Below are 14,914 nucleotides of genomic sequence, written 5' to 3'. Positions count from 1 at the left end.
GGAAAAGGAGTATCTGGCCCTATTTATACATTAATTAAATGCTGAGGCTGCAGAGGAGTACCATGATAATCTCAGCTGCTCTGACATGATCCCCATCACCTTCCTAGCAACAGGTTTGGGAGAAAGGCTGAGGGATGATTGGTCACTTAGAAGGAAGGGGCCCAGAAACCTAGCCTTCAAGTGGCCAAGCTCCCTGTCCATCTCTCCTGCATGAGAGGCACCTGGGTCACTTCCTTAGCTACTTGGAAGAGAGAAGCCCTGCATATCTCAGCTGTGAGATCAAACCAACATGCATCCCACCCATCCCCATCTTGAAGTGGGTTAGGAATACTGTATACTTCCTCTACACTACAATCTTTCTGGCACCAGGCTTTAACATTTTTAATTGCCCAAGGATTATATGGCCTCTATGCTTCTTCAATAGTTCTGCATTTTTTAACCTCCCAATCTTGTTTTTGTTTGATAGATATTGTGTTGTTTTACTATATTGTACATTTATGACTGGACACTACACTGAAATTCACTAGATGAAGAGTGGTCTAGAATTCTATTAAACAAATAAAAATAAAGAAAAGAAAATAGCTTAATCAATTAACAGCTATTAAAGCTAACATGAAGACGAACAATCTACATTGTTGACCACAGCTGTGAAAGTAACAGTGACAAGTCCTCCATTGTGACATGTCCCCCGACTGGATGACTTGCCAGAGAAGTCTGGCAAGTACAAGTCTTTGTGGGATGTAAAGGTGAAGCGAGAGAGGTGGAGACAGAGAGAGAGATTGCAAGAAGAGGGAGGGAAAGAGCAAGAGCGAGGCAAGAGTGCGTTAGTCAGAGAGTCATTTTATTGATTAGGGAACCATTGTATAGTTAGGGGGTTTAGCATTAGCTGGGGAGGTTAGAGAGCTAGGAAGTTGCTGCAAAACAGGAGATAATATCTTTAGAAATGTAAGCAGGATTTCCGTATTCTGGTTCTATCGCTATCTATCTAGAATCCTAAGGGACCATCCCTCTCTAGTTATTCTGGGATTATTCTAAAACATTATGCTCAAGACCCAAGTGGCCAAGCTCCCTGCCCATCTCTTCTGCATGACAGGTACCTAGGTCACTTCAGTAGCCACTTAAAAGAGAGAAGCCCTGCATAACTCAGCTGTGAGCTATCAAACCGACAAGCATCCCACCCATTCACACCTTGAAGTGGGTTTGGCTAGCAAAGACAGTACATATGGGAGAGAGCGCTTTAGAACACATATGGAATAGCTTATGCTTCCGCTAGCTACAAGTATACTACTCTTTCTGGCACCAGATTCAAAATGAATAATATGGGAATAAAATGTTTCCTATGATAAAAAGCATTCTTTCTATTGCAAAGAGTTTTAGTACGGAAAGCCATGTTCAGCCTCTGTGGATGAGGTTTCCCACCCCTGGTGCATAGGATGGTAACCTTAACCGTAATTAATTCATCTACGTTTTAAATACATTTGCAATCAATAATGAAATGTTGCAAACATACTCCCACTTCCTAGGAAGAGAAACCAAGGGGGAAGAGATTTGATACTGCTGGATGTAGGAAAATGAGATGACTTTTGGATTCTAGTTTCCTCTCTTCGCCACCTTCCCCCTTCTGTACAAGCAGGTCATCTTCCTTTGGACCCTGAAGGGGGAACACTCTTCTGCCTTGATTTTTCTTCAGACCTTGATAATATGCAGCCCTTAACCATCCCTGAGAAATGTCACTGGCATTCCAGAGAAAGAACTAGGGTGTGTTTTTAACATTCCACGAGAAGGAAAATGTCAGCAGATGAAGCTTCTCCCATTCCAGGACTGAGATAACAGAAGATGATGCACCTGCCAGCATTCTCTTGGCTGCTGTTACAAGCCTTAGGTTCTTCTGAAGTCTCAGCAATAATGCCAGGAAGGAGAAATGGGGGGGGGATCAGAGTTTAGCCAACCGGTGATAGCATCTGACCTGCAGCAGCAAGCAGTGTGAGACAGTACAAGTGGGACTTGTAAGAAATATTGCTGTGTGAAGTGCCCCTCTTCGGAGTTCCACCAGGCAGCCCTTTTCTTACTTCACAACTTTTCTTTCCTCCTTCCATGATACCCCATTCCATTCTGCCTCCTGTTCTGTTTTCCATTTTTTCACTCCAACGGTCAGCCAGGATTCTGCAGCCACTGAACACGCTCGGTCTTCATTGGGCTGAGTCTGGATCAACCCTCCCACTCCGCCCCCTCATTTTCTTTTGGTACTTCTGCAAACCTTGGAGCCTGCTGGTGTCACCTTGTCGGGCATGGGTGAGTTCTGGCTCCAGAAGGATCCACACCACAGAATGAGTGTGCTATGGTGATATAGGATCAGATAATGTGCAATAGCAGAAGAAACATTTTAAATGAGCTTCATTAATTAATTTAGCCAGTAGTAATACAGACAGGGAAAATGTAAAGGTTCTGCTGGCTCCAAGTACACTACAATTTTTATAGACTAGGGATTGTTCTTCTTTAATGGGCTTGCATTTTTGTCTCTCAGTCATGTTTTTGTTTGAAGGATATGGTGTTGTTTCATCTTATTGTGTTTTTATGATTGGACATTACATTGAAATCTACTATATCCACTAAAAAATAATTAAAAATAAATAAAGCAATTGAAAGTTATACAAACTAACATGAAGAGGAACAATGTCCATTGTTGATCAGAGCTGCTGATGTAACAGCGACAAGTCCTCCACTGTGACATGTTCCCCCACTGGATGACTTGTCAGGGAACTCTGCTAAGTGTAAGTCTTTGTGGGATGTAAGGTGAAGGAGAGAGAGGTGGAGAGAGTGAGTTGGAGGAGGAGGAGAGACAGTGTTAGACAGAGATAGAAATAGAGATTTTATTAGTTAGAGATCATAGCGTTACCAGGGATGGAGAGGGAGACTGCGAGGCAAAAAATCATATATTTAAAAATGTAAGTAGGATTTCTGTATTCTGGTTCTATCACTATCTATCTAGAACCACAGGGGACCAACTTCATTAGTTATGATGGGATTATTCTCAAGACCAGTTTAAATGCTTCAGATAAAGTGGCTTGCCTTTTTCCTTTGCAGGCATAATTAAAAGAAGGCCATCTCCATGTTTTGGAGGGTCTTTTGACAAGAATTTCCCATCAGGTCCTACTCCTGTTCACAAGATGCTCAGGACAGCAAATTCAGTGCACGTTCAGTGCAGATGCTACAACTCAGTCTCTCCCCAACTTATCCCCATTTTGTCCTAGATTGAAAAGGCTACGCAAGTTCCTCCAGAGTTGCTGCAGGCAGTGCAAGTCCACTCCCTGGTCAGCAAGAAGGAACCTGATATCTGAGTCTTCTGTGTGAGGCCCAATGACCAGGGGATGGAGACAATGACTGGCTCTGATAGGTCCAGAGAGGAATATGCTGAGAGGGAATTTTACAAGGCCAGTGAGAATCTAACTAAGGAGGAGACAGACAGAAATTCAAGAAGACTTTGGAAGCATCCCTTTGGAAGATGGGAGATTATCATTATTTTGCTTTCCTTATGACCTTTCCCATTTTTTCATCAATACAGTTTGTCCTTACGTGAGTTATTTACCCTCTGAAGAAATGGGAAAGACATCAACCCCCCAAGGTTTTGCCAAATCTTAAGGCCTGCCAAGAGGGTACCACCCCCAACTTCTTCACAGAGTCAGTGCACTGCAGTAGTTAGCTCAGGGGGTGCCAGGGTGCTACCTTTGGGCATCAGATGCCCACAGAGGACCACAGGGTGCCCCCACTGAAATGATGGTTGAAACAAGCATTCTACTTTAGTAAACACAAGAGATTGCAATTTTTTTCATGGCTGCAGTGTGAGCTAGAGCCTATGATAGTTTCTTCCTTTTTTCTAATGTGCATTCAGGTCCAAAAATATTGGTGAACCCTGAATTAAAGAGCTGGACTAGAGCCTGGCAGACTCCTATTCAAATCCTCAATCATTAAGCTTAATTGGGTGACCCTGGGCCTAAGCTACCTCACAGGGTTGTCATGAGGATAACATGGTCAGGGAGAAAAGCATGAATGCCCATCTTCTGCCCATTAGAGGAAATGTGGGACATAAATGTAACAATAAATAAATACAAATAATTATCACTTATTTTCTCTTGCATCCAGATGAACTCATCATAGAGGATTTACAGAAGCATAAAGAGGGTCTGCAGGTGAATTAACTGCAGAAAAGTTCACATTCAAACAAAGAGTGGGAAAAGAGATGAGATCTGCCTTGGATTTTTATGCAGCATGGTCTAGGCTTCTACCATATGCCAACTGGCACCCGTTGGACTTTGAGTAGTCCCTGGCCTTTCAGAGGCTTTGGAAATGGGACTGATAACAGGCGGCTGAACTTTGGCAGGAGTGGGTAGGAGCACCTAGTGAGCAATCGACTTGATTTTACAATCGGGACTGTGGCTGTGGATGCTGGACAGCAGTGACTGAGCTCCTAGCAGATGCCTTTTTGCGGCCTATTGCCGAAATAAACACAGACACCATTCATTGGGTTAAATCATGGGCCACTTTATTAAATCAGAGTCAATTATAACCAATGAACCTGCAGAGGGACAATCAAGTGAGGGGGAATTCTGCTGATCCAGGCGAAGCCTGCTTGCAGCTATAGGGCAACCAAACCTTGCCTAAGCCTGGGGCTGCCCTGTGCCAGGCCCCAGCTCTGGCCACACCCTGAAGATGTGTAGGGGGTCCAACCCGCATCACCGCCCCCCGGAGCCCTGAAACTCCGAGCGGATGAGGCACGTTGGCCCCAAAAGCGGCCCGTGTTCTGCTCCCGGGCCGTATAGCCCTGAGGTGCAGGCTCCCGGACCGCCAATCACCCCCAAAGGTGCCTAAAGGTGTCACCTAGCTGCCCTTTCCCTTTTAACCTTTCCCCCACGCTTCCTTGCCACAAAAGGGGGACAAGCCTCTGCTTAGTCTCCCTTTACCCCACACCCGATAAGAATCTGGTGCACACCCCTCTGCAGGTCCATCAGGAAGATGTCATTGCCCCCGTCAGTCAAGTGCACGCCATCTGGCCTGAACAACTCCAGCCTATCGTGCTTGATCTCTGGGTGGTGTATGACAGAACCCCCCAGGCCCTTGATGGCCCTCTGAATCTGTCTATTAACCTTCTTCCGAGCCCTGCCCATTCCCTGTGGGTCACCAGCACAATTCCACGTCCTGCGCGGCAGGATGTCAGACCATACCAAGTGCACCCCCGGCCAGCGCAGCGCAATGGCCTGGAGGTCACTACATGCATGTTCGATCAGGGCCTTGCCCTTCAACAGGCCCAAGTCATTACCTCCCAGGTGGATGACCAGCACCTGGGGCACCGCCCGGTCCACAGCCGACTGGAACAAGGTAGGCAGGAGACCGTCCCAACGCATCCCCCGGCGCCCAAGCCACCGCACTGAGGCCCACTGACTGAGCCCCAGCTGCGTTCCAATGCGGGACTTCGCCCAGAAAATCATGCTGTGACCGCAGAGGAGGATGCTCACTTGCTCCGATCTTTCCCAGCAGCCTGCCAAAAACGACAACAGTTGCCATTAGCTGCTGGCCTCCTGCATCTCTGTTAGTGGTCTAACATAAGTCTTATATGCATCCGAGGACCACCTGCCCACTGCCTGTAGCTGCCCCTTGGAAAAACCCAGGTGGGCGGCCGTGGAGGCTGCTCCTATCCGGAAGGAGTGTGTCCCGAACTTGCGGGCATCCACACCTAGCCTATGGAGTGCTGCCTTTGTCACTGACCAAAATTGATACTTGGTAAGGGGCTGGAGGTCCCTATGCCTGAATAGGTACCCTGGCTGCATCCCCCAGGCTGCCAGAAAGATGCGCAGGGCCCTCACCGGGCAGAGTTCCTCCTGTTGGCATGGGGATAACACAATCAGATGACCCTTGTGGTGTTGGTCCGTCTTTGACTGCCTGAGTCGCAGGCGGACCCCCTCTGGCTCCCAGCTGAGATCAGAAACCAGAAGGGCCCGGAGGCAGCCATCCGTCTTAGAACCTGCCACTACCTCCCCTATTCGGAAGGCCCCAAAGAACAAGGCGAGGGCCGCAGCATGGTATAGCAGTGCCTCAAAATGGGAAGAACATAGAACCCTCCATTGTGCCTGCAGACCAAACAGTAGCTCTGGGGAAAAGGGGGCGCGGGCATCAGGTGTTTGTGGGCACTCACGGGACCACCCCTCCAGCATCCGGCAGACCCTAAAGTCACCGGAGTAGTCCTGGAAGCCCCGTGCTTTCCCTAGGAAGGATAGACCAGAGAGCTTACCTCTGATGGTCCTGACTGAAAGTCCCCTCCGCTTCCCTTCCACGCAGAACTCCATAAGATGCTCCATGGGGATGGGCCACTCCTGGGTGTAGCCTCTGGACTCCCTGAAGCTTGCCAGGTCCCTACCTGCCCCCTGGTAGCTGGCCAAAGTGCTGGGTGCCACAGACAGGCTTATGGCCCGTTCAGATTCGGTCCTCCAATCTCCCATAGCGCTGGGGGTACCACGTCCGGCTGAGCCCTTGCCCACGGCGCCAGCTGGTGAAATCTCTCCATCTGGTTCCGTGACAGAGCATCAGCAATACTATTATCAATACCCGGGACATGGCGTGCAAGGAACTGTATATTATAGCGAAGACATTGGAGCACGAACACACGAACCAGCCGCATAACGTTGGGGTTTCTAGAGGACAGGGTGTTGATGACATGCACCGTAGGGAGGTTGTTGCACCAAAAGTGGACTGAGGAATTGCCCAGCTTGTCGGGCCAAAGGTGTACGGCCACGACAATGGGGAAGAACTCCAAAAAGGTCAGGTCTCTGGTCAGGCCAGCCTGCGCCCAGTTCTGTGGCCAGCTGCCATGACACCATGAGTCATGGAAAATGACCCCAAAACCGCAGGAACCTGAGGCGTCGGAGCTCACCTGTAGCTCCGCTTCCAACAGGCGATCCCTTCTCCATAAGGAGACCCCATTGAATTCCTGCAGGAAGGTGGACCAAACTGCCAGGTCCTCCCAGAGAGTGGCAGTAACACGCGTGTGGTGGTGGGGGCGTGATAGGCCCTCCATGGCATCGTACACGCACCGCAGGAATGCGCACCCGGGTGCTACCACCCTGCATGCAAAGTTCATATGGCCTGCCAGCTGTTGTAGTGTGGCCAATGTCACCTTCTTTGCCCCAACCACCTCCGAGATTTTCCCCTTAAGGGCCACCAGCTTATCCTGTGGGAGCCTACAGCATTGGGCCACTGTATCGATCTCTATGCCCAGAAAAGTGAGGGTGGTGGACGGGCCCTCAGTTTTCTCAGCCGCAAGGGGAACGCCCAGTTCCCCGGCCATCCCTGCGAACTGCTCCTTAAGAGCCTGACAGGCGCCCGAGTCTGCAGGGCCCGCAAACAGGAAGTCGTCCAAATAGTGCACCACTGATGGCTGGCCTGCCCGTTCTCCTGACTGCCCACTCCAAGAAAGAACTGAAGCGCTCAAAAACTGAGCATGAGATGGAGCAGCCCATAGGCAATGCCCTATCCGCATAATATTTGCCCATGAAGGCAAAGCCTAACAGCTTTGGGTGCACAGGGAGGAGACGGAAGGCAGATTTGATGTCACACTTTCCCATGAGGGCGCCAATCCCGCAGTCCCTAACCATACGAACTGCGCAGTCAAATGATGTGTAGCTGACAGAGCAGAGGTCTGATGGGATGAAGTCATTTACTGACCCACCCTGGGGAAAAGACAGGTGGTGTATAAGGCGAAATTCGCCTGGTGCCTTCTTGGGCACGAGGCCCAGCGGGGAAACTCTGAGTGAAGGGATGGGTGGTGCCGTAAAGGGGCCCAGAACGCGGCCTGCCATGACCTCCTTTCCAATTTTCTCTCCCACGACTGATTCCATGCCTGCCACTGATTTGAGGTTGCGGGACATGAAGTGGTGCCTGGGGCCCGAATAGGGGATCTGAAAACCCTCTGTAAAGCCCTGGAGCAAAAACTGGGCATCTTGGACTCGGGGGTAAAGGCAGAGCAAGTACTGGAGTTCAGGGAGTTTAACTGGACTGGGGCCCCTTTCCTTGAGCTGCGCTAGCAGCTCCCGGTCTCCTTGCGCCGGCTGAGTCCCTGTTCCCACTTCTGAAAGGGCAGCCCCTGGGGCAGGCAGCGCAGGAGTGCGGACCCCCGCAGATTGCGCACTCGTGTCGGAACCTGCAGGGGGTACGACCACAGTGGCCTCGGGAGCTGAACTCCCAGCAGAGCAGGCGGGGTTGAACCCCCTGCCCCGCGGGCCCATGGGAAGGAGCTGCTGCCGCCTGGCGGGCCAAGAGGTGGCCGCTGTCTGTTCTATCCCCGGCTATGGGCTTGGAGTGAGACATAAACTGTAGCCACAGATCTGCTTCCTTTTTGTCCCAGGGGAGGGAGGTATCAAAGGCCGCCCTCATACGAAACGATTCGTCATAGGCAAGCCATGCTGCCCCCTGGAACTCAGAGTAGCCCCGATATACGATATCGAGGTATTTAATCAGGATAGGGCCCTTCTGTGGCTGTTTCTGCATCACCACCCCCATGTATGTCAGAAATGCAGGCAACCAATTGGCCCAAGTGCGCTCTATGCGCCGCCTCTTGGGCTTGTCTGGTTCTGCCTCTTTGCCCTTATCCTTCTCCCTCCTAACTGGCTCCCTGTATAGAAGTGAGAATAAGTCGACATACTCCCCCTTCCATATTTTTTCCTTTGTAGCGGGCAGCAGGTGAAAGCCCAGTGGGTCTGATGTCTCCCCAAAAGGTATAGCCCCATCCCTCACTGAACCCAGAGGGTCAGTGTCCTCTGCAGGAGGGGGTACCGACCAGGAGGGCTGCACCCCCACTCCCATCCCTGTCCCGGCAGTGGACTGCCAGACCTGCTCACAGGCCAACCCTAGGGGAGGCTGTTGTTGTGGCGTGCCATGCCCCACACCCATGGGGATCGCAGCTTGCCCATACCGCTCAGTTTCAGCTGGTGGGGAAAAAGGTCAGTATGGGAACCCCCACGGGGGCCAGCCCCACTGGGGCTGCCCCTGTTGTTGTGCTGCCCAGGGAGACTCACCCACTATGTTGTCTGCTGAGGGGCCATGCATGGGCTGTGGTCCCGGGACTGCATGTGAAGACAACGCTGGTCCTGCTTCTGCTCTGGGCGCTCTTGCTGCGGCCCCATTAGGCCCTGCTTCCAGCGCGTCCAGTCTGTCAGCTCTACACTGCGTCAGCAGTGCTGGTGGGGGGCTGGAAATTCCTGGGTGGTTGGCAGGGAAGCAAAGTCCTTAGCCAGCAGTCTGGTCATAAATCTGCCAGGTCTAGGAGGAGGGGAGCTGATAAGGGCCAGGCTTGTCCGAAGCGTACTTGCCGAGTCCGGAGTCCGGAAGTGAGGTCAGTAGAGGTCCGGGATCAAGTGCCAAGGGGTCAGTCCGAAAGAGGGTGCCAGGAAACTAGGAACACACAAGCCATGCCTGACGTTGCAGTCAGCAACAAGCTGCAGCCAAGGTGTGCCTTATAAAGAGCAGGATGGACAGCAGGTGTGAGCCCTCAGCGTTTGGGCCTTAAGGAGACAGGCCTGCCTCTCTTCTGCCTGACCTTCTGCTGTCTACGTTCTGCAGGTGAGGGGGGAATATCCTGTTCACTGTCTGTGTCTGGCTGCAGGGACTCTGCTGTATCTGGGGTGCTCTGCAGCTGAGGGGCAGAAGGAGCTGGATTCTCAGGAGGCTCCTCCGTGTCTCCTGCTGCTCCTGGGTCTGCTGCTGTTACTCCCGAGTCGTCCTCATCTGAGGAGTCCTCTGACGGGGCCATGACACAGTCGTGCTAAGATAGAAGTAATAGCTGCAGTGTTAGCCCCGCCGACTGGACGCAGCGCTTTATCCCGGGGCCGCTTGGGGGGTGGTTCCTTTGCTCTCCCAGGTGCCGGCTGGGCTGAGCCCCTCTCCAGGGCTTCTAACCTGGCCAGTATAGCAGTCCATGGCATGCCTTCCCCTTGTCCCCCATCCTCCGCCGCTGGGGGTGGGTACCTACCCTCTGCCCTGGGGGCCCTTCCCTTCCCTTTTGGCCCACCATGACCTTTTTTAGGTGGCATCCTGAGCCAGAGTGTAGCCGGGTCTATCCAGTAGAAATGACCCCCAAGGCCTATGCCCGTTGCGGAAGTGCCTCCTGGCAAAGTGAGAGGTGGTCAGCGTGGGGATACCTATAGGGGGGGCAGCACCCTCACAGCCCAGCTGGACTGTGTCCCCTGCTCACTCCCCTCCCCTGCTGATGGGCCCCTTTATCTCACCCCACAATCCTGGCAACCTGGGCCGCCAAGTGAGAAATGGAGGGCATGCAAGATGGGGCTGGGACCCACTTCCCTTGCTATGGGGTGGATGAGGGGCAGAGAACCTTCCCACAGGGGGCCCCTGGGTAGCAATCAAAGAAAAAGAACGCTGCCACAAGGCCGCCTCGCCTGAGATCCGCCGCTGCCGTTAGGCCGTGCTGCCGCTGCGCTTCGCTCCTCTGGAGGGCCTCCCGAGGCCTAGGGCTCTCTCTGCTGCACCGCCGGGTCTGCAGCTGCCTCTTGCAGGCTTCCCTGGAGAGGAGCCACATGGCCGCTGCCACCGCACCTCCGCCGCTGCAGGGCCTCCTGAGGCCTAGGACTCCCTCCACTGCTCCGCCGGGTCTGCAGATGCCTCCTGCAGGCTTCCCTGGTGAGGAGCTCAACGGCTGCTGCCGCCGCACCTCCCGCTGGAGGGCCTCCGGAGGCCTAGTCCCAACTGCCCCTCCAGGGCGCCAGGGCCTCTCCGCCGTCCTCGCCGCGCCGCAATCAAGGCGCGCCGACCGCTCCTCGCTGCCGGCCACCCAGCACCAAGGCCTGTCCAGATGGCGGCCCGGCTTCAGCGGCGGCCGCAAACACGTCCCTTCGCCCGGTAAGTGGGCGCGGAACGGGGTTCTGGAAGATTTTCGCATACAGGATTAAGTACTGTGAGAGTGGGGGAGTTGGGTATTTTTGGAGGTTAATAGATTATGAGTTTGTTGTATCTTTTTGAAACAAGTTTGAAATAAATTATATGTTTTTAAAAATTGTCCCAGTATTTCTCCAAGTTATGGTGGTTGTTTTCACAGTGGGGTGGGTGGGTGAGCAAGGGAAAGAATGGTTAGATGAAGTCAAAGCTGTGTGCTTTTGTTCCCACTCTGCAGACTGTGGGAAGCACATAATTCAAACATGAGGATGATCCACTCCCTTTTTATCCTCCAGGTAACATCTTTCTGGCTCGCTGAAATTATTTCAGAATGCATCATTATGTGGCATGATCATTGCACATACCACAGATTACAAGGGAGGCCTCTCTACTATTCATGGTCTGTCACCTTAAGAGAAAGTCCAGTCAAACTAAGAAACTGTGCACCAAGTGAGTTTGCAGGGCAAACCAGGAATTTTAAGAATTCACCTAATCCATATTACTCTCTGTTCATTTTCTTGCTCTATCACACACTCCCACCAGTGACCTGGATTAGTTAAAATATTCAACCATCCTTTAAAACCCCTCAGCAGGATTTGATTTTCATGTGACCTTCTGTTTCAGCCTTTAGCAGCCTTTGCTTTTTGCTAATAATTATTTATGCAGGAAAGGAGGTAGATGTATGCGGACATATTTTATCAAATCCGTTTATATGGTTTGTGTGACTTTATGCAGCACTAAGGCTGCAATCCTTCAACACTTTACCAGGGAATAAACCCCACTGAACACATTGGAACTTAATTTTTGGTAAACGAACATGCACAGGATTGTGTTGGAATTCTCACCAGATTATGTTACAAGTAACCTCAGAACTGTCTTCATCAATACTGGAGTAAAAAGGTTATCAACCACTGAAGTGGCTGTCACTGATTTTAGTGGAGAAATGCATGGCATGATGATATCGAGCTGGGGGAAAAGCAATTGTAAATATTGTAGAGGAGAAGAAAAGATGTTGACACTGAGGCAGCATAAACACCATTCATTTAAAGTGCATGGCTTTTCCCAAAGAATCCTGGGAACTGTAGTTTGTTGAGGGTGCTGAGAATTATTGCTCTGTGAGATGTAAATTACAGTTCTCCAGATTCTTTGGGGGAAGTCATGTGCTTTCAGTGTATGATGCGTCTACAGTTTGAGCAACATATGTGGTGGGTAATATTTAGTTTCCTCTTTAGGCTTAGTTTCCTAGGAATATTAAGTGGACCTAAACGACTAAAAGATGTATGGTTGAGAATCTAGTTGAGAAGATGGGCAAATTAAGAGCTTATTCTGAGGCCCATCAATATGTGTGGGCAATCTTTTGACAGTAGTTCTAATGACATCCTTCCTACCCTACATCAGCAGTTAAGCATAGGAAATCAATGCCAGTTATTTTAGGGTAACCATAATATAGGCCTATTAAAAATAGATTTCCTGCCAGGCTGCAACAATCGTCCATCAGAATGTGGGTTGAAGTAAACTCTCACTCCAGAGTATTTGCTTTGCAGGCATCCTCTTTGAGTTCAGATTTCATATCCTGGGGCAGAGTAGTAAAAAGCCCTAAATCAGATTGCAAGTTAAAAGGCTTCTGCTAGAGCTAGCTATTCCGCTAAAGGCATCATTCCTTCCAGGCAGCAGACTTTCACAAAATCAGCAAAAAGCTTCTGCTGGATAGATCACTCACAGGCTGTCAGGAACCCAACAAATTGACAGTTTTATGAAAAGCACATGCTGGTATTTATAACCTGTCATGTACAGTGAACAGAAATGCCTGCAACCCAAATAGCCCCAAGCTGCCATTGATGTTTTCTCTGAACCCTCTCAAGTCATAAGAATGGAGAGATTCTGAGACTTGGTTAGGCCTTTTGCTCACCTGAAAAGTTTTGTAACACAGAATCATGTCCAACATAAATGCAAAAGTTGACTCCAGTATCTACTGAAACTGTACTGTGGATACTTTTGTTCTGTCCTCCTCACATTCTGACTAGGCCTCTGCACTACAGCCTTGGCTGATTCTCACTGCCCATATTTTCCGTCCCTGGTACTAGCCTGCTGAATGCTTCTTGGAGGAAATCTAAAGAATGTGCTGACTCTGACAATTATAAACACAGCCTTTCCTCCTTCAGTTCCTATGCTTTTCCTTGCCAGACAGAAAACACACACACACACACACATATCCTCTCTATTATATTATTCTCTCTTCGAATAAGTAGTGAACACCCCAGCCAAATGACCCACTCCCCAAACAATTCCACTTCACCCCGGGGTCACTACAACAAGATCTTGCAAAAAAAATTTCCAAGGGAAAAAATCTGGTGCAAATTTCCTTCTATCTTCTATCTGACTACTGGGGGTGTTTTCAGAGAAGGCCCTTGTATCAAAAATCAGTTGTTCCAATCTGATTTTTCTCTGTGTGTTTGACACATTCGCTTCCAATACATTTCTGTGTTTTTTTTAGTTATGGATATTAATTGCAATTCCGCTGCTTGCTGTTCAAGCCCACATCCAAGTGGGCAGAGCTTAACTGAATGTCCCTGGAGGGTTTTTTCTCTCTCTCTCCACAATCACTCCTTCCCTACCCTTTACTTTCTAGGCACGAGTTCAGGCATTTCTGTACCTGTGTATATACACCTTAAAAAAACCAACATATTTTCTCAGGAAGTGCATTAGAGCAAATGTTACCAGCCTTAGTTATCACATTTTGGGGGGGGGGCATTTGATTTTTATTTGTTAAAAAACATGATAAAGCAATTAATCAACAAACAACCCCCACTTTGGAATATCTGTTGCAAATGTTCACGTAACTGAGTATGAGCCAAATTCTGGCTTTTAGTCTTAGATGCTGCCAAACCACCCTCACTATAAAACAAACACATACTTTGACAGGTCACAAGAGCAAGGTATGTTCAGGGATACTGGAGGGAAACTGACGGCAAAAAAAAGTGTGCCGTGAAGGGCTCGGCAAACAAAAACAATGTGAAATGCAAAGGGGCAAGGCAGAAGAGGTATCTTACATCATTTATTGTTTAACAAAATTTATATACCATTTGATTGTGGAAAACCAAGCAGTTTACAAAAAACATAATTATCAGTAAAAAAAAGTTAAAAACAAGTAATTAAAAATCTTTTTTTTAAAAAGGCAAAAAGGAAACTAAAAAGAGATTAGAACACATCAGCATTGTGAAATGGCAACATAAATTCACACAGCATAGTATGTTTAAATTAGAGTTATGCAAAATATTAAGTGTTAATAAAACAAAACTATAGCAAATTAATTTGTCCAGTAACAAAATGCTGCAGTCTGACAAACTCCTGTTAAGGGTTCCAACCAGTCAGCCGTGCCCTCGTCCAGTATACTCCATTCCATTCTCCTTCCCGCCACCCTATCCAACAGTCAGTCATTTCATACCCAATGAGCATGCTCAGCCCTCACTGGGCTATTTTGGGTTCTCTCTCCCCTTAAGGGTTCTTCTCCTTCTTCGTTCTGCAAGCTGTGGAGTTCTCCCAAGTCTGCCGACACCCTCCCCCTTGGGCACAGATTGGCTACGTAAGAATCCACACTTGTAGAACTGCGTTTGCTATTTGTATATGTATTTAAAAGTGCCATGAATACCAACCCGCTTGTCAATCATTCCAGTGCCATTGCACTTATTGGTTAGAACACCAGGAGGCCACCAGAAATATCCCTGAGGGAACTGGGATTCCACAGAACCACCACTGTGGCTCTCGGTCACAGATATAACATACCTAATATTTCTTTTTCTTAGAGACCAGCAGAAACCCCATTGTGCCCCTGGGTCACAGATATAACATATCTAATATTTCTTTTTCTCAGTGGCCAGTACTGCAATAACCATCTAATTATTTTACTTCTTCATTTGGGGCAGATAAAGCAGTAGCACTAGCCAAGCAAAAGGATTTTGAAAACAACAACATAACCATCAGT

At 49.3% G+C, this 14,914-nt stretch overlaps 2 protein-coding genes across 2 annotated transcripts in view; both read right to left on the bottom strand.

Moving 5' to 3' along the window:
• The window catches only part of ABCA4 (ATP binding cassette subfamily A member 4), a 127,587-nt gene that overhangs the window by 99,935 nt on the left and 12,738 nt on the right, over positions 1-14,914 (bottom strand).
• LOC133387910 (uncharacterized) lies at positions 4,824-9,136 on the bottom strand. Its single transcript, XM_061633740.1, has 2 exons — positions 9,063-9,136; positions 4,824-5,533 (listed from the first exon to the last, which is right to left on the bottom strand). Exons 1-2 carry the CDS (start codon positions 9,091-9,093, stop codon positions 4,944-4,946), a joined length of 621 nt encoding a protein of 206 aa, XP_061489724.1. The 5' UTR covers positions 9,094-9,136; the 3' UTR covers positions 4,824-4,943.

This window comes from Rhineura floridana, chromosome 6 (genome assembly GCF_030035675.1).
Source record: "Rhineura floridana isolate rRhiFlo1 chromosome 6, rRhiFlo1.hap2, whole genome shotgun sequence".
Taxonomy (NCBI): domain Eukaryota; kingdom Metazoa; phylum Chordata; class Lepidosauria; order Squamata; family Rhineuridae; genus Rhineura; species Rhineura floridana.
Note: the sequence above shows the minus strand (reverse complement) of the source record. Positions and strands in the feature narration are given on the sequence as shown.